Genomic DNA, 20,448 nt, shown 5'->3' on the forward strand with positions numbered 1-20,448 from the left:
TCGAACCTCGGAGTTGGATCCACTCCAAGATCTTGGAACACCAGCAGTAGACCACCTGCATTCTACAATCACCCAAGCCTTTAAGAAAGCCGTTTCTCACCTTCAAAGGGCTAAAGAACAATACAAGAAAGGAGCAGACCAACATCGGAAGGAAGCCCCCCAATATCAAGTAGGAGATCAAGTCTGGTTATCCACCAAATATCTACCTCTAAAAGGACCACGCACATTCAACCCAAGATACCTTGGTCCCTATTCCATCACTACCATAGTAAATCCAGTAGCGGTCAAGTTGGACTTGCCCCCTCACATGAAGATACATCCGGTCTTCCACGTCTCTCTATTAAAACCCGTGCAACCTCAAACCCGACTAACTACATCTCCAAAACCTATTCTAGTTGATGGAGAACTCGAGTTTGAAGTCAAAAGCATCCTGGATTCCAAGATCTCCAAATCTAAACTATTTTACCTGATTGACTGGAAAGGCTACGGTCCCCAAGAAAGATCCTGGGAACCTGCAGAATATGTCCACGCGCCTCGTCTAATCAAAAGATTTCATCAAACATTTCCTAACAAGCCCAAACCCCCGGAGAAGCCCGGTTTGGGAGGGGCCTTGAGGGGGGGTGCTGTCATGATCTCTGCTTCCAAAAGATCAGGACTTGCCCGACTCCCTTGGAAGCAGACCCATAACCCCGGTTCCGAGTGCCAGCCAGTCCCAATTGGGACCTTTTGGACCCTGTCCTGGCGCCAGTGGCACCAGGCTCATAAAGATGCCCAGTCCCAGCGCTGGAAGCGCCGGGCTCATAATGCTTGGGTGGACTTACCTGCAGCAGACCATGCTGCTTACTTACCTGCCAGTTGAACCCCTGATCCTCTTCTGTTTGGGACTACTTTTCCTGTTGGGTGGGGCAGGAGCCACTCCCTAGGTTCAGAACACTGGAACTCTTCTGGAAAGCAGGAACTCTTTTCTTACCTAGACGTGGCTGTGGAAGGAGACACCTAAGCACTACAGGAGGCTATTTAAACCACACCCGATGGATGAATCTTGCTTTGCGTTATTCTGCATTCTCTGCAGCAGAACGCTCATCGTGTCTTCTGCTTCTGATCCTGGGCCTAAGGGAACAAAGGATTACCATCCTGGAATCCAGTCTTCAGCAGCACCTGTAAAGACAAAGAAAGAACAGGTTAGCACTACGGTCTTCAGTGGCAGCGCATCTCTTACCTGGTCCATCGGCTGTCACCAACGCCTCGCGCTGCATTCCGGCATCTGAAAGACAAAGGCTTACCTACTCTCGCATGCTCCGGAGGTCTTCGCACTGCATTCCGGCATCTGAAAGACAAAAGCTTACCAGCTCTTCGCACACTCCGGAGGCCTTCGGCGCTGCATCCCGCATCTGAAAGACAAAAGAAGGTGCGTTTGAAGACATTGGGCAACTTTATTACTCACGTGCCATTACTCCTTCCCACGCCGAATCCAGTGGGTATTCCAGCACCCTTCAGCTTCTCTAAGGCTCCGAACTTGTACCTGCAAGATAAAAGGGACAGTTAGTGCGCATCGTGAAGCAGGCTACAAGCGCTTACTTACGTGCTTCCAGGCGCTGCTATTCCTCACGCGGGTTCGATCCTCAACTCTCATCAGCCCGCCATCCGCCATCGCCGGAACCCTGCAAAACAAGAGATATCATTACAAAAGACTTTTAAGACATTTGTAGTGCCCAGAACTTACCGTTCGTGCAGTTAACGACGGACAGCAGTCCTCTGAGGTCAAGAGGCCTGCACCCTTATCCAGTGAAGAAACTGGTTACGGCACCCTGCCCCGAGGCAGATGGAGAGCTCGGCGTTCACTTACCTAAGACATCTTACTCTTCGAGTCAGACATACAGTGCACAGAGGTCCAGCCCACAGAGCCAACCGTGTGTTACACATCACCTTTGAAGATACGGCATTCACCCAGTCAAGACCGGCGCCTCTGCGGGAATCAGGTGAGCGTTACAACCGCACATCTATGATCTTCTTGTGCCTATCTGAACTCCCTACTCGGGCAAATTCACCTATACCTTTCAGAGGTGAATCGAGCAGTGCTCGCCTCCCCACTTGTAAGGTAGGCCCAAACACCTGAATCATATCCAAGTAATCCAATGAGCCAATAAAGTGCACGAGATGCAAGAAAAACAAATGTTTATTACACGCACCCTGGGCCCCGAACAATCCAAAAATCATTCAACATTACATCATTAAATGGCAGTTTATATAGTGAGAAGTAGAGTTGATTTTTACACTTTGTTTCAAGATGAAAGTAGATTGACATTCTCTGATTGGACAGTCTTTGCTGCGCTATAGGTGAATCTATATAATACCTAGCCCTGTTGGCATATCCTATCCCTTGTGACCATGCTAATGACTTCCACTTGACTATAATCTAATAATGGGTCATCTATGTTCTGAAAGTTTGATTGGACAGTAGACAGGTTAACATGTTGCAACATATAACTCAAATGATCATTGGTTGTTCCGTCTCGAGTGTTCCTGGGTGGGTCACTACCACCCCAATTGACCAATTACTTTGTGAGGTGTAAACAGTGTGGCAACACAAATTTACTTTATCTCAGTTCTCATGGGACCCAAAGTTTGGCACCAGCTTACCTTTCTCATCCATCTGATTGTTCAACTGACAGTTAATATTACGACTTCCCATTGGAAACATGTTGCCCTTCTCACCCCATCCCATTCCTTTCCCCATTATGCGTCTGCATGACCTCATGGGGTTTGCTTCTTGGCCTTCTGCTTCATGACCATGTGCACATCTAAAATGTGTTTGTGTGTGTAGGTGGGCGCGGGTGGTCCTAATAATAAATGGGTGTCAGGTTGTCTTATTCATTCCTTATAATATTCCATATATTACTTAATGGACTCCTTACTTCTATAATCTTGATTACCAATCTTTATTTTCTTGGTTGGCGTGCTCATGTTGCTCAGTATTAGTGATTCCACTCCTACATGGATGTTTTCCTACAGGGGGCAGTGTCTGCGTCTTTCACCTGATTGACTTTGTCTTGTGCACACTTCTGCACATTACCCCATTCTCACTCACCAACCTGTGACCCTCTTGTTCGTTTTTAAAGCACTGGGTAGGCACATTACTGGTAATATGTTTCACGCTTGGGAACTTGCTGCACCCTCTACTCCTAGCCAATCCCTGTGCACCTTTAACATCCTCTCATGTGATCTACGTAAAGTTGCAACATCTGATTGAATCACTGCTTCCCGTTCGCAGCCTCAGAATGAACTCAGCCTCTCTGTCCTGACCAATCACAGTGCAGCTTTATACCTTGTCTTCCGAGGCCAATGAATGTGTCTCTCTCTGAGAAGAACCACAACTGGGTGGATTTTACTGTCTGGAATAATCCATGCATTTCTGAGGCCTATCCATTCTTAACTGCCTACGAAGCTGCTTTTGCTCTGAGGCCTTCGCTATATGTTATACAAATAATGAATGTCAGATGTGCTTATGTGATGTTTTAGTGATTATTAACTTCAGTGTTTCTAATGGAAATTCTTATAGCTGCTGGGAGTACACACTGTGCCTCTATCCTGCTTACACAAGAAGAAAAAAAACATGCATGTGCTTGAATTCTGTAAGGGCAATCTCTTTCAGTCAGAGTATGCAGGCGATAGACTGGATAGCATTTAGTTGGGTAATATTAACATGTATGATTTAAAATGTTTATCTACTGATACTCTCTTTGAAGCTGTGAAGTTTACTCCTTTCTGGGTGACAATTCCTCCTACTAGGAGTGAACCATAGTGCGTTTTACTGAAATGAGTGCAGTGGCACCCAAAGCCCCTTCTTCGCTCCTGTTAGCAATCTAATCTCTCAAGAAATCATACTAAATAAGAAATTAACCCCCTTTTCTTTTGCAAATTACTTAGTTTATGTCCATGTCCGATTGTTAGACATGCAAAAGCAGACACCTTTTTTTTTAATAGCACTTCAAATCTTTTCTCACATCAAAAACAGGATGCATGCACTTGTAAAAACAATGGTTACAAGCAGGTGCACTTATTACAGTTTCTTAGATTTATTTGGGCCACAGTCAATGGAAGGGGGAAATTGGTTGATGTGTGACTTTTAGCCATTTAGTTAAAATGACACAGTAGCATATAATGGTGAAAGGATTGGCCTGGTCCGTATCCGTTCCTGTGAACCCAGCGGTGGGTTGTATCATAATTACCCTATTTTCACTAATACCACATGAGAACAGTAAATACAGTGAAAGGCATTTCCGGCCAGGAACGCGCCCAAACTCATAATGAGGCCCACACGTGTACACTTAAAACAAGCATTGGCAATACCAACAGCTAGGCTTTTGTGTGGGCATAGGAAAGGCACTTGCCAAGCACTACCGTAGTGGTATTACCTGCCCATTGATGGAAGCAGCTGCAAAATTGTGCAAGTGCCTCAGCATTTAATACCTGTGCTTGGCATAAGCCTAATACTTAGACACAAGCCTAAATGGTTTGCTTTGCCAATATTTGTTTTTAACAGAGCTTCAGTGAAGGGCACACATAGTGCATACAGGGGCTGAAGGCAGACCTGGTTAAAGACATGTTTTATTATTACACAAATAGCGCATTTACAGCCCGAATTAAGTCATGAACTCTCAGAAGACTGCTTTGGAAAAACACTGGCCGGCACTTCAAGTGAAACGTTTGATGGTAAGGCTTGTTTAAGGCGAAAACAAAGTTCCCTTGAGGAGGGGGTTGTGGGTGCAGAGGGTAAGGAACTCTGTGGGAATGGCCATGCGTAGTCAATGGCTGGTTGGGCACAAAACCAAACAACTGCTACAAGCTGTGTCCCTCCTCATATGGCATTCCTGTGTCCCTCCTCATGTCATTCCTGTGTGCTCCTCCTCATATGTCATTCCTGTGTGCCCCTCCTCATATGTCATTCCTGTGTGCCCCTCCTCATATGTCATTCCTGTGTGCCCCTCCTCATATGTCATTCCTGTGTCCCTCCTCATGTCATTCCTGTGTGCCCCTCCTCATATGGCATTCCTGTGTGCCCCTCCTCATATGGCATTCCTGTGTGCCCCTCCTCATATGGCATTCCTGTGTGCCCCTCCTCATATGGCATTCCTGTGTGTCCCTCCTCATATGTTATTCCTGTGTGCCCCTCCTCATATGTCATTCCTGTGTGCCCCTCCTCCTATGGCATTCCTGTGTCCCTCCTCATGTCATTCCTGTGTGCCCCTCCTCATATGGCATTCCTGTGTGCCCCTCCTCATATGGCATTCCTGTGTGCCCCTCCTCATGTCATTCCTGTGCCCCTCCTCATATGTCATTCCTGTGTGCCCCTCCTCATATGTCATTCCTCCCTATCTCTACTCTAATGCAATAGTTTATGCTTATAGGTGTTGCAAGCGACACCTAATGCCCAAACAAAAAACACGTATTGTTTGCTACCTGCCACCTTCACTGGGGTGTGAGGAACGCTGTAGTTACACGAGATGACCAGCTGGTGGCGCTCCAAGCTTTGATACTGAGCGAGGGTGTAAAACACTTCGACCATCACTTAGATCTCGCAGTGGGTTATTGCACCTGCTGCTAAGAGCTGTGTAAAACGTTATCGGCTAAGAAGGTAGAACTAATAGCCTTGGTTTGTACACTCAACGAAATCAATTCAATGACGGGCGATATACTTTCTTGCGGTCTCTTGTAAGAATAAAACATGGCGAGGTTAATTAAAAAAATATATAAAGCAAACATTAACACAAGTGCTTCATACTCGTGAATCAGGCCATTCTCTTCATCGTTACGGAGTAGATGTGCTCGCAACAGAAAGGCAAAACAATCACACTTGAAAAGGAGGTCACAAAGATTTCAACATACAACTTAAAGGGGGGGAAATGGCTAGCCCTCCCCCTAAGAGCGAACACATGCTGTTAAGTGCAGCGTCCGTCCCCAGGTTGCACCCATCTGGTATATACACATCTCCCTCGCTATTGTGATCCCATCTTCATCAGGCAGATCAAATCACCATCCTAGTGAAAGAGAGAGCAGGAGACACACATTGCCTTTCCAGTCTAGGAAGGGCTGGGGGTATCCCGTGCCCTTGCCACCCCCGCCCACCGGGCGGACACTTAATCCTGCACAGAAACACACACAAACACGCTGCAACTAAAGGAGGGCGGCGCTGCCGAGAGGCTGTGCGCGGTCACCTGTTCCTGCAGTGTTGCCTCCCTGCTGGTTCTCCGCCAGGGTGTACGCCGGGTGGACCATCTTCTTCCGTGCAGCAAACATACGGGGAGCGCGGCGATGTCTGCTTCTTTCAGCGGCCGAGCGCCGAGAAGGCAGGGTCCTGGGCGCCTTCAGTTTTGTTCCTCGGAGTCTTGGGAAGAGGCGGAACATGCTAAGCGAGCGCGCGCGTGCGCATGCGCGTGCTCGGACAGGAACCAAGGGATAGGATTTTTTCACAGAACTATTTGTGAAGAAACGGGCCGCAAAGCCGTGGCTGCTTGCCACCCTCTGGTGTGATCCTGAAACGTTCAATATTCTCTGAACACACAGGAAGGAGACCGATCAGCCTCACCGCAACAAGGCGCCGCGTTTACACTGAGCATCTCCTTCACAGCAAAGGGAAAGAGGCCAAGTGACCTTTGGCCGGACAACTTGGCAATAAAACAAGCCTGCAGTAGTACAATCACACCACCCTCCCCGCCAAATCTAGGATTTGCGAGGCCAAGTGCGGCACATTAAGCGCGGGGACCTTTAATTTGCATGTGATAACATCACAGGATAATGACCACTACGCAAGGAGGCAGCAGCGAATTTCCAATGACTAAACTAGTTGAAAAGGTGCCCACCTTTTCAACTCAACAATTTCTAATGAAATATTCCAAAGAAAACTAAATCCAAGCAACAGATATGCGCTTTAATGGCACATGTATGTGTTCTTCTGAGTACATGTCTGCATGGGAAACATGACAACCTGGTGTGAAATCCAAGAAGCTGAACACTTGAGCAAGCACACTTTTTTATTATTGCTGGACTCAAAAACACAGAGCCGAAATAAGTGAGGGGGGGAGGGGTAGTGCCGCTGTCCACCCACATGTATTGACTTGTGCCCTGAACATCAGTACAGGGCCAGAACCAGAGAGAAAAACCCCTCCAGTCTCCAGGATGACAACATCCCTGGTAAATATACATGGCTCACTTCATATACAATGTGAGGAAAATGTTATATTCTACTTGAACACTTTTGGCTTGGTAAATATAAGCATGTGGAAATCAGGCAAATAGCTAAAACGGGTTTGTGCAATATGTTTCATTGTGCTTTGGGAAGGCACAGATTTTAGGCAGATATCTGCTGCTTTGCATTTGCTTCAAAATAAAACTGCCCCTTTGCAGTTCTTAACACAATGGACTCTTAAATAGGCCATCAATAGTAAATTGCATCCACTTTAAAAGTTCTGCTTTAAGAAAGAAAGTGATCAGCAGTGTTTAGGAGGCCCACAGCGCCTATTGGGCCGCTGGGAGGGGGTGTTGGATGGGGTGGGGGGAGATTTGTCTCTCCTGGTCCCAGCAGGAGATTGATAGGTTACAGGTTGCCTCATCCGAGAAACAAAAGGGAGCCAAACCTTGAGGGACACCAGCCATATTTGAAAAAGATATTCTGGCAACCCGTCATCATTGTTGTGGCCCACTCCCGGTAAACCGGAGCAGGCCTCCGCAGATGTCGGGATCATCCGACATGGACCATGGAGCTGCGTCCACGCAGCAGGGACACCGCAGGGATCACCCTGCGTGCTCCGGTCACAGGAGGGGAACACTTGGGCTGGGGGCACATCAAGAGCCATGGTCACATGGCACAACCATTTTGTGGGGAAGGTGTAGCCCAGCAGGGGCACCGTCCAGATGCAGGGCCCTGCTAGTGGGCCTGCTGCATACGGTGTGGCACCAGCATGGTGCTACCAAGAAGCACACCAGAGTCAGTTCTTGTTCGACTGACGAGCCGGAAACAGCTCGTCCCTTTCATTAAGTTGGTCACTTGGTGACCACCATGTGACCTTTACACAAGTCCTGGGAGCTTCCATGCTCCCAGGAGGGGTGACACATAACAATCATGCAGGCTGCAGCATGTGCCGCCCGTGTGCTCAGAAGTTTAGTTACTCTGAGCACATGGCCCACGCTGCAGCCTGCAAGAGGAGGGAGTCAGTAGCACCCTCAGGGGGGCCCGAGCAGGCACGGGACCAAGTGCAGCTGCACATGCTGCACACGCCTAGCGTCGGCCCCGCTTAGGCTCAGCATGGCAACTTGGGAGCCCTCAGAACAAAGACAGGCCATGGCCTGTTCAAGAGAGGGGGAGAAATATACACGTCCATTGGAGGGATTTGCTGACTTATAAGCGCTCAAGTGGACTACGTATGCAGTGCTAACACGAGTGCACCCAAAAGGCTTCTGCCCCTGAAAGGCCAGTTGGGCTGGGGCAAGATCAGTCACATACCACGTTACTGACGAGAGTAACTTTCAGGAGCCCTGAAATCTTTTCAGACACAACAGGCAGTCAGAAATAAAAGATGTTATTAACCAGCAGAACAGTACATGTATAACAATTGCAAGTGTCAATGACTCATTTGACCTGGCAGGAGTCTCACTGGTAACTGCTGTTTAAACAGATATCACAGCACTTGGTGTGAAGCTCAGTGAGAAATCCTACTAATTTAGCTCAATGCAGGGGATGTGCTGCTAAGGAAGTCTTGATGGCCATTTAAAATCCAAAAGGTCAGACTCTCACATTTATCCTTCCTAGATCAATAACATTACGGCTACTGAGTTATTTATTAATTAATTTATTTATTTTATTGTTTAAAGTGTGGACCTAGCTCGAGAGCAGCGGAGTGCTGTACAGAGTGTGGCTAGGCGGCATTTGGGCTGGCATCTCTTAACAGTAGCACAGTACTGTGAGGTCTGCACATTGGTATGTGCCTCCATTGGAATTAGTCCTTGGTCAGGTGTTGTTGAAAAAGCCATGTTTTGAGAGATTTGTGAAACTGGAGAATTGTGGGGGCATTCTGAGCTGACACCGGGATCGAGTTCCGGAGGGTGGGTGCATGACAAGAGAAGGATTCTTTCGGGTCAGATTTTTGCAGACAAGTTGTGATTCAAGCCGGGTGGTCGATTTGCTGCGCGAGGAGCGTGTGCCACCAGATATGTGGAGCTTAGCCGCCAGGTACAGTGGTGTGCTATGCGTGACTGCTTTGTAGATACATGCAGTCTTGCAGAGTTGAGTAATACCTGATATTAGTGGAGCAAGGCAGCAAGCACTATATAATGAAGTCTTGAAAAAGTGAATATTTTGGGCCTTACAATAGTGACATCCTTCCATATTGCCATGACTGTCTGTAAATGCCAGATACTCATAGCATACAGCGGGTATTTACATTGTCTGCCTAGTACTCGTCTCAAATTACAGGCATTACCATCAGTACCCAGGTATTCACATCAAGTCAGATGTTCCCATCAAATTCTGAGGTGCAAACCTCATTTGCCAAGTATTTCCATCACATGCAAATATACTCAACTCATATTCCATGCATTGTTGTCAAAAACTAGGTACTCATATCACATGACCGGTATTTATCCAATGAACAGTCATGCAGACAAATGCCAAGGTGCCCCACCCCTTAAGGGGATTTCCCTTACATTCACAGGTGCACTGTTGCTAGTGATTACCATAAAACTGCCCCCCCGGCACTCATGCCTTTGCCACATGTTACCATGAGCTGCACCTGTACTCATACCATTGCCAGGGATTGTCACCAAGTGGTAAGAACTCCTACCATTTCTAGGTCTTTTCCATTGTACGTCACAGGTACTCACTCCATTTCAGGAGAATACCATTGAATGCGTGGTTACTCAACCCTTTCCAGATAGTTACATCAAATGCCCGGGTACTCAGTCCATTGTCAGGGACTACAATCTAATGCCCAAGCACCAAAGATGACAATCAAATACCCAGATACTGATCACATTGCCATTGATTATCAACAAATTCACAAGTATGCATCTCCTTGTCAATCAAGGCCAACAAATGCCCTTGTAATCAACCTCGATATGGGGTTCTCATGAAATTACCAGATACTCACCCACCCCATTTCAAAAGGGATTGGTCAAACTATAAGGTACTCATTTCAAGGTAGGGATGGACATCAAATGTCCAGGTAGGCACTGCTTTGCCAGTGGAAACTATCAATTCCTGGTAGTCAATTGATTGGATGGGATCATCAACAAATTCCCATGTACCTATCTGTCACAACTGGCCAGTGGTCATTGTGGCATCATTGGAAACAGAAGAGGCCATTAAGGATTGCCACAATGTTTCTGTCTGAACGGGAGCAGCGGTCTAGTGTTTTCCAAAATGGTGTGCGCTGTGTCCGGCATCCCATTTCAGCAGCCCTGCTATGCCAGTTTGGCGCGTCGCAACCCTCCGGCTTGATTCCTTCCTAAGGTGGCGCGGCCCATGACTCTCTCTTTCCATGTTCCTAGTTTCTTACTATTATGGTTTCCTCCTGTTTTTCCTTCCGTATTTCCTTCTCTTCCTACACTACTGCCTGGCCCTTCAATGTGTTTCTCTGCCTGTTGGATGCCGCTCGTAGTCCTGAAGACTTCCTTCCTTCCTCCATCAACTGGTACATGGGAGTACCTATTTCAATAACTTTATTAGCAAGATTATTTGACTGGCCAGTGTGAGGTTTTATGCTGCTGGTTTTTCCCCCTGACTGTGGGTTTCCTGCAGGACTCCACCTTGCGCTGCCAGAGGATATATACAATGGACTAGTAAGGTGGTGGCCAGACAGGATCACGCCATACCTATTCACTGAACGCCTACATTCCCGCAAGAGGACCTCCAAGTCTTCTATGACGCGTGGATCCCAGGTCACAGAACCTATTCTGGATGCTGATTGTGAGACTATCCCACTGCTGAGAATGGCCATCGTTTTCTCAACAATTCTCAAATAGTTAGCCAGGCACTCATTACTTTTCAAGGGATTGCCACCAAATGCCCAGGTACTCACCAAACTGCCTTGCTCCTTATTAATGCAGGTGCATATGATGGTAAGGGCAGCAAAGACAAATGGGCAGCTATACTACACCCCCTTTCTTTATACTGGCATTAAGAGGAGCCAGGATTAGGACAGGAGTGTGACATCACTGCACTTCATTGTCTGTCTGCTCACTGATGCCATTAATAACAGGAGGTGGTGGTGCACAGGGTCAACAAGAGTGCAGCTCAGCTAGTCTGTGCTTCCCCTGCCAAGCCCTCTAAATTGACCTCAAGGTCTTAGACAGTGGGCATGAGAGAGGAAGCAGGAGATATGTATGGTGTCCCTTCTGCCCAGTGTCTCACAAAGGACGCCAGTGCCACTGCCAGGCAGGTGGCGCAGGAGTGATATCAGGGATGCCTTGTATCACTGATGTTGTTAAGTGAAAAATATTAATAAATGCTGCTTTACTAATTTCTGGTTCACCAGTGGGGCTGTGGGCTGAGGCCGTGAACCAGGGGCATGTTGCAGCCCTATACGAGGTAGGGAAAGGCAGGCCTCAGAGTGGTGCAAAATGGCTGTTTAGGCCGAGGGAGCCATGCGTCATTAGCTGGGTGTGTGGGCTTAAGAGTGGTGGTTCACAGGTGGTTAATGGGGCAAGAGGTGGCTACAGACCCTTAATAAGGGGAAGTGGCCATATAGGGGGGCTGCTGGTTGCAGGCCATGGAGAGTGGCCACTTTAGGTGACTTGGTGGTGCCGCGGGCATGGCCATGGCAAAGTGACTAGTGGCCATGACTGCAGGCCATGGCCAGTGACCATTCTGGATTGTTTGGGAGTGCATTGGGCAAGGTTGCCACAAGATAGGGCTACAGGCCTTGCTCAGTGGACCCATCATGTAGCTTGAGTATGCACAGAACAGGGCTGAAGGCCCTTTCCCAAGCAAACCTGCCACTGGAGAGTGCCATAGGGGCATGGCTGCAGGATATGACCAGTGGGCCCATTGGGTGACTTGGCGAGTGACCTATGCAGGGCATAAAGCCCTGGTACATTCAAAGTAGTATGGCGAGTTGTCTGAAATCCCATCCTGGCTCGTGGGGGAAGCAAGCCATTATGGACTGGGCTGGTCCGGCCACTACCACATGTGTCTCCTAGCTGGTGCAAGGAGTGGGATCCTTCAGGCTCGCCTACCCCACCAAGGCGCAGTTGGGCAACCTCAGAGGTGTTACAGTTTGCTGCTTCTAAAAAACATAAGTTATTGACATCAGGGATTTACAAAAAACACCATACAACACTCCCAGACAGAACCGGTTATCATGCCATGCTCTTTCTGGAGAGGAGCGCCTGCTACCTTTTTTTGAAATAACTCCCAGACAACATTGCCTAACAATTCACTGCACACAGATTCAGAAATTCTCTAGGCGAATTATGAACAATAAGCCATTCTAAAACTCTGACACTACTCCACAATTGCACCAGCCAATCCGAAGGGCCCAATCGAGTAGCAACTTCTTAAAAGAACTATAAGATGCGGGAAAGCAGGAGATAAAGGGCAAAGAGGATTGGAAGACGCTCTGTCGCCAAACTGTCGCCCATGCCATGGCTGACCTGCAGCAGCGACTGTGGAGACGGCTAACTCAGCATACTGACACAAAAGAGGACAGCCGGCTGGTAGAGAGGTAGACCTAGCGTATGGTCCTGAGAGGCAGGTAGAAGGAAGCCTAGAGGTGTAGTGCTTCCAAGAGAATAGCTACCAGTGGAAATAAGGTGGTAATAGAGCCAGGTAGAAGGAAGCCTAGAAGTGTAGTGCTTCCAAGAGAATAGCTACCAGTGGAAATAAGGTGACAATAGAGCCAGGTAAAAGGAAGCCTAGAGGTGTAGTGCTTCCAAGAGAATAGCTACCAGTGGAAATAAGGTGACAATAGAGCCAGGTAGAAGGAAGCCTAGAGGTGTAGTGCTTCCAAGAGAATAGCTACCAATGGAAATAAGCTGACAATAGAGCCAGGTAGAAGGAAGCCTAGAGGTGTAGTGCTTCCAAGAGAATAGCTACCAGTGGAAATAAGGTGACAATAGAGCCAGGTAGAAGGAAGCCTAGAGGTGTAGTGCTTCCAAGAGAATAGCTACCAGTGGAAATAAGTTGACAATAGAGCCAGGTAGAAGGAAGCCTAGAGGTGTAGTGCTTCCAATAGAATAGCTACCAGTGGAAATAAGGTGACAATAGAGCCAGGTAGAAGGAAGCCTAGAGGTGTAGTGCTTCCAAGATAGAGGTGTAGTGCTTCCAAGAGAATAGCTACCAGTGGAAATAAGGTAGTATCATCTATCTTCCTCTCTACCTGTGGGGTTCCCCAGGGGTCTACCCTCTCACCCTGGCTCTTCAACCAAAACCTGGAAACTATCGCCCACTGCATTGCCTTTTTCTGCTCAAATTTCCAGTGCTACGCTGATGATACTCGACTCATTTTCCGGCTGCCCTCGGCCACCTCCTCTCCCTCTCTCATCTCTGACTGCCTAACTGCCATTCAAGATTGGTGTGCCACCAATGATCTTTGTCTGAATGCCAGCAAGACTGAGATCCTCCTCATCGGCACACCATCTCTATCCTTTTCCCTCACTCTCTGGCTGGCCTCCCTTGGCCCTCCTCCTACCCCTACCTTCGAGGCTAAGAATCTCAGGGTCATCTTTCACTCCACACTTTCCTTCTCCGCCCATATCTCTGGGGTCTCTAAAAAGTCAAACTTCCCACTGCACCTCCTCAGAGGTACTTTGCCTTCCCTCTCCTTTCCTCAGAAGCTCACTGTCTTCCAAGCTCTGGTTCTCTCTAGGTTGGACTATTGCAACAGCCTCTTTCTTAATCCACCTGCCTCTACTCTACGCACTCTGCAACTTATCCACAACAGGACTGCTAGACTTGTCCTTGGCCTCAAGCCCTGGGATCGTATCTCTCCAGCTCTGAAATCACTCCATTGGCTCCCAGTGGATGCAAGGATTAAATTCCTCTGCATTGTCCACAAGGCTTTCTGGTGCCTGGGTCCAAAATACCTTCAGCTATCCCTCCGCAAATACCTCCCCTCTCGAGCTCTTCGCTCCTCTACCTCTAACTCCCTCCGGGTCAATCATTTTTCAAAGAAACGAGCTGGGGTAGATCTCTATCTTCGGCTGGCCCCTCCCTCTGGAACAGCCTCCCTGCCACTCTAAAACTTGAGGAGAACCATCTCCAGTTCCGGAAGCACCTCAAGACCTTCCTCTTTGCTTATGCCTCCGCTCCCCCTCTCCCCTGCTGATCTGCTCTCCCTTGGCACTGTACACCTGGCCACCCTCTGTCCGCTGGGCCCAGGTACATGCTCACCCTGTCGCCCTCCTGCACTGCCTCTTGGCCACCCCTTGCACTGTGGACTGTAACTGTACCCATACAGTTCCCCAACCCCCATGTATCTTCTTTTTCTGCACTTATCAGACTTACCCAGTCTGCTGCCTTAAACACAGCACTTGCCACCTGCTGGTTGCAGTACCACTGTTTATTGCCTCAATGTTCTATTATTTTTTATTTATTATTATTTATCTGCTATCCTCTGCTACGCACTTTCCACTCTCACCTTCCATGCACTTTTTCCCTTTTCCCTTCCCATGCAGTTGCACGTTCTCAATGTCACTGGGCCTAGTAAGATCGTTGTTGTGTTGTGTTGTGTTCTCCCCTATTCCTCTCCTAGTCGCGCTCTGAAACACTTGTGTACGAGCGCGATACAAATAAAATATCATATCATGACAATATTGTCTGCCTGAAAATGACCCTGAATAAGAGGGGAGAAATACTCATTGAACTGGAAGCTGTGAAACCCAACATTTGAGATAGACCTAACCGGAATGCTCTGAATCCAAGGTCTGAGAGATACCTAACCTCATTGTTGTGAACCCAAGATTTGGGAGACACTTATCCAGAATTCTGTAAACCCCATGGTCTGGAGAGACCTAAACCTCTGCAAGGATGGTTACGTAAAACCCAATAAGCATTGAAGAAAACACTGAGGTAGGAACCAAAGAACCTGACAACTGGGAGAGAGAACCAGGCTATTCTTCTTCGTCGCAGTACCTGGAACTTGGGTCTGTTTAGAAAGATTCTGGGATCCTCAAGACAGCTTGGAAAAGGTGTCCAGGGCATCCTACTGACCGCAGGGCCAGGGAGTCAGGTCTACCAAGCAAAGATACGGATCTGTCTTGACCAGTGAAACTACACAGACAATTTTGGTTAAAATTGGAAAGACTGTGGGGAAAGGGAATCAATCCCTTGAGTCATGTGGAACTTTTGTTTACATTTCTAAACCTTTTTGGAACTTTTGTTTTGAACTATAAAGCTGGGCTGCAGGTGGACAGCCAAGAGAATATTCCCTTTTTCTCCTTATATTGAGTTTAGCTTGAGAGGGATAGGTTAGGATTTGGACACAGGACAGCAAACTTTACTTTGGACAATTTAATTAGCTGGTTTTGTTGAGGCAGGGAAACCCCTCTTAGAGGTAGGGTTAGTTAGCATTTCCTCCAACTCCCCCCTATTATTGTTATTAATAAAAGTATTGCCTGGACTCACTAACTCTCAATCAGTCTGGTGTCAAGAAAGAAGGCTACTCTTCATTCTTTCTCTACCCTCGCCTATCCTCTTCTCTTGTTCATGGAGGTTATTTTTCTTTCTTTTCTTCAGGCTGGAATGGATAATTTTGAAGGAGGGAAAGAGGGAAAAAGTTATTAACTTGTAAAAATGTCTTTTGTAAATTGAACCAAGTCAATTAAAAGAAAACATTTTTTTTTATTGCCAATGAACATGCCACCCTTGGTCCGAATCTTACTCCTGCACCCCGACAGTGCACATTCGCATTTATCATATCTGGCTACTAACCCGTGGTGGCTAGTGCCCAAAAATGGTTGTGGCAGAAGATTTGTCGCTTGTTCTTTGGCCATATTGGTTTTGGGCCTTCTTAGGTAAGGAAATCCCTTATATGGACATGCATTCGCCCAGGAAAGCTGCTGCTTTTGTGGGCTACTGCTGGCCTGGTGTATGTGGACTAAGGATGTGGCTGGGACTGTCTGGTCCCGTTCTACATCTGGGGCAGCTGAACGTCTAGTTGTGGGGCATGAGTGCAACCCACAATGGTCCCTGATTGGGCCACTGCTGGCTGTTTGAATGGTGCAGATCCTTCCAGCCAGGATTTAGGATAGGACTCCTGCAGCCATTTCTTCAGATAAGCGTTGGAGCCAAGTATTCTGTGTAGATGAGCAGCCGACTGAAGATCTGTGGATGACTCCCGAAGAGGCCTGGCATTCCCTTCCTGCGTTTGATCTGTGAAGGTCCTGAGCGGTGCTTCAACCCTTGGACTGGTGGGACCAACCAGTTTCAACGCATTCACAAGGATCCAGCCATCCTGAGCCTTTGGAAGTGTCCCTGGACCACCAGGTGGCCTGACCAGCTCTCCCGTGGGATACCTCGGTAGAATCATCGCAGTTCTGCGTTTCTCGAAGGAACTTTGATGGTCACCAATCAGTTCCACAAGTCGCCTTGCTGCCAAGTATTAGCTTCCCAGCTTCAATGGATCCTGCTCAACTGGAGAGATCCCTGCCATTGTCGCTGTGTGGTGACTGTCAGTGGAAGTAGTTTCCTGTGATCTGTGAGGTGTTCAGAAGAGTCCTGCATAAGTGAATCCCGCTTGTCTTCTTCACCAGCGGTTGCATTCCACCTCAGCAGCCAACCGTAGAATTCCTTTGACCCACAACCCATAGATATCCTGCACCAGAACAAACAGCAGGAAAACCTACCCTAGGGGAGCTGCATTCGACCCATCTAGTCACCTTGGAAAATCAAAGTCAGGAGGTAAGTAACTATAACACATTCACCTCCCCCTGTTCTCCTTATAATAAACCTTAGAATAAACGTTGGTTATTCCATTCCATCACTTTTTGATCATCAGATCTAAAAGCTTATGTCTAAAAGATAGGAATATCATTTTACTGAGCTGTAACGTTGTTGAATATCTTCTGGGACATTTCATCACCACAAGAGCTCTTCCTACATCAGTCCCCTTTCCTAAGAAGAAGCTTTGTGACGTTTGGCCACAAAGTCCCATACATCATTGGGTTTGGAATCAAAGTTCGGGCATCATTCTTGTGACTGGTTTAATTCTACTTCATCACTACTTACCTTCTTTTAGTTGTCTAAGTTATTGTGTGCATTCCTACAAACCTAACGGTGACTGTATATATATTTGGTAATTGAGTATTGTGTGATATTACTAGAAGCCCGGCTGAGAGAAGGACAAAACATCCGAACCACCAGCATGCCAAGAAGCTGGTACTGGAGTCACATAGACAGCCTGCCAGCCACCCCTTTCCGATGTGTAGCAGCAGGAACACGTTGCAGAATAAGAATCATGGAGGCCGAATTCTCCTGAGAAGCACTGGGAAGTAAGCAAAGGTATGCGGTTGGTCCAGGGAACAGGGTGAGGGAAAGCGAAGAGAGGCCGAATCAGAAACCAAGACGAGGTAGGCGAACACAGACCCCAAGACGGGGTCAGAGGAAAATGACACCAAAGTGGGACGAGGGAATCCAGACTCCAAGGCAGGATGAGCGGGACAATACCACAAGATGGGGTGAGAGAATAACAAACCCAAGGCTGTGTGAGTGAGACAAGATGCCATGGTGGGGTGAGAGAATTTAGCCCCAAGACAGTGTGAGAGAAGGACAACTCCAAGGCCGGGTGAGAGAAATAAGACCCCAATGCGGGGAAGGAGGTGAAGTTCCAGCTGGGGTGAGAGTGACAGAACCCCAAAGAAGAAGAGAGACACAAGACTCCAAGGCCGGGTGCAAGAAAACAAAACCCAAGACTAGGTACCAGTTAAAAACTGCCTTGCAGCGAGAACAGCCAGAACCTTCCTGGTAGACGATACCCGGAACGCTCTCCGAGAAGGGGGGAAAAAGGACTAGAACCAGATAAAAGCACTCATGGAACTTGACTGAACTGTGCTGGAGAGAGAGCACTTGAAAATACATTCTGACCACTACATTAACTGTGCATCACGGGCAGAGAGCCCTACGAAGGACAACATGAGTGAGTGGGGGTCAGAAACCAACCACCATTCATGTGCAAGTGCTGAGGGCCTGAGTGAACCTTTGGTTGAGTTATATGTTTCCTTGCAAGTGGTAGGGACAGAATCTAGGTTAACGTAAGCTTTCGGACAAAGGACTTGTTTGTAACAACTTCACTGACGAGCACTATTGGACAGTTTATTTTGCACAATAGGGCCAAGATCCTAGGTCTACGGACAGAAGTGGATTTTAGACAGTAATAAAAGAAATGTAGTCACAATGCCACCTTGTCCATCTCCTGATTCTGATCCACCACACTCCCCGTTGGGGAGAGGTGACAAACTCGCTGGATTTGCCACAGTTCTATTTTGTCGGTTTCAGAATTGAAACTCCCAGAATGAACCTGGGCACAACCAAGAAAACACAGACTGGAATGAACAGAGTGAAATCAAAACCAGACATGGAATGATGGACTAGCATTTTTCATGCCAAAAAGGAGTGAAAACACCCAACACCCGACCCACCAACCCAATACAGAGCCCAAGGGGAATGGTGGGGCAAGAGAAAATGAACTGAGAGGAACTAGGGATTGCAGGGGAGCAGATGAGACATAGAAATCCTCCCCAAACCCAACTGGAAACAACTGGAAACAAAACACACCAGCATATGAAGGAAAAAGATCAGCCTGAGCACATGGCTGCCACGCCACACATGGAGACCGAAAAGGGACAGGTCTAAATTACTTCCTAAAGCCTTCCCAGGAAAGCTTTGCCAGAGATTGGCCAAGGGGAGCATGTGACCAGGGAGAACAATGGGAGCGGGAGGAGACTACACTCCCTTCCCTTGGAATAGGATAGGCTGGGCTACAAAAGCCTACCCAGCACAGGGGAGATTGAAAGGTGTTCGGGCGAGGTCATGTTTTCTCTTTTGGTCCTTCCAGCTGTAAGGGTTCAAAAGCAAGAGTCTGGCACAGTGGTGGTATATTTGTTGACAGACACCTTTAATCAAGTAACAGAAGGAAAGCAAAAAGAAAACCCCATCTTGCCCTATCACTAAGAGGCGTTTCCCTGCCTCAACTAATATACTACTGACTCAGTCAGGATGTCAGTCCAAAGTAAAAAGGTTCAGTGTCCTCTGTCAAAAAAACGATTTCCTGCCTTTACACTCTAAGCTGACCTAAAGAAAAGTTAGGTCTTCCAAATGTCTCCCTTCCCATAAATGGCCTTCTTTCTCACTCGAAAAAATAAGCAATTACATATCAATTCTCAGAACACAGTTCACTGATGCATCAGTGTTTCTTGTCTGGCCTAGTTGCCCCTCTAGGCAAGGGCGTAGGAGAGGCCTCATTACGGGTCGGGCGTTCCGGAATTAACAATGATGGTAAACCCGCTGCTACTGTTAATTCCGGACCGCCCGATCTCGAGTCGTGCAGGCGTGTGGTGGCGTTCCTGCCAGGTCTGACCTGACGGGTTTAACACCACCCGCCTGCAGGCGGACGTGGAAACACCAGCACCATCACGAGATGGTGCCAGTGTTTCCACTTCCCCATTCCCATTGAGTCCTGTGGCACCTGGGGGGGAATGGGGGAATGGGGATTAACACCATTCTGCCTCCGTGACTCCCAGGACACTGGGGCTGTAATGCCCTGGTAATTCCGGGAGTCACGGAGGTGGAATGGTAATACGAGTCTGGCGGTAAGCAGGCGGTTTTACCGCCGGACTCGTAGTGAGGCCCATTGTGTTTTAATCAAAGAACTCAACTTTTCCCAAAATTAAAACAGCAGTACATATTAAGTCACATAAATCATCACTGTATAAAACAAGAGAAATGAAGAAAAGACAACAGAAGAAAATGAAGAAAAAGAAAAGCAGTTCAGAGTACAAAATCCTTCAATTTGGCGTCTCACTTCAGAAGGCTCAGTTCACGTAAAAATGTTACCACTTCCCAGGTTAAAAGGCTTTCATGGCCTGAGCATAGCTCGCCCCAAAAAGATTGGGTGTCCACCCACCATTCCTGTCGTGTCCTGTGTTCTGGTCTTTCCTGCACCCCTCTCCCCCCTGCACACTCCGGTCACCCCGTGCTGCAAACCATCTCTATCTTTCATCTGCACTCTGTCCTTGTTCCCATCTCTCCCCTCTCTGGCTCCTCTCTTTTTCTGTCCTCTGCACCCTTTCTACCCTTTTTTTACTTTGCAGTTACACTGTCTGACGGAACTGGGGAGAGCACGCTAAATCCTTGGTCATACAGTTAGGACGGGCTTTGCGTGTCTTCTCTTACACCTAGAGATTTCCAGCCTGACTTGGGCATAGCTTTCAGTGTAATGGTAGCCTCATGGCGCAGTTAGA

At 47.7% G+C, this 20,448-nt stretch overlaps 1 protein-coding gene across 3 annotated transcripts in view; it reads right to left on the reverse strand.

Moving 5' to 3' along the window:
• LOC138580151 (early activation antigen CD69-like) overlaps positions 1–20,448 on the reverse strand; it is a 287,597-nt gene that overhangs the window by 174,518 nt on the left and 92,631 nt on the right. For 2 of the 3 annotated variants that reach the window (XM_069650472.1, XM_069650470.1), the window contains exon 1: positions 6,216–6,431. The exons of the other annotated variant lie outside the window; for it this stretch is intronic. In XM_069650472.1, the coding sequence (XP_069506573.1) occupies positions 6,216–6,405 (190 nt within the window). In that variant the 5' untranslated portion in view covers positions 6,406–6,431. Of the gene's footprint in view, positions 1–6,215; positions 6,432–20,448 lie in introns of those variants that run through there. 3 annotated transcript variants of the gene reach the window in all.

This window comes from Ambystoma mexicanum, chromosome 3p, assembly GCF_040938575.1.
Source record: "Ambystoma mexicanum isolate Mex_15411 chromosome 3p, UKY_AmexF1_1, whole genome shotgun sequence".
Lineage (NCBI taxonomy): Eukaryota > Metazoa > Chordata > Amphibia > Caudata > Ambystomatidae > Ambystoma > Ambystoma mexicanum.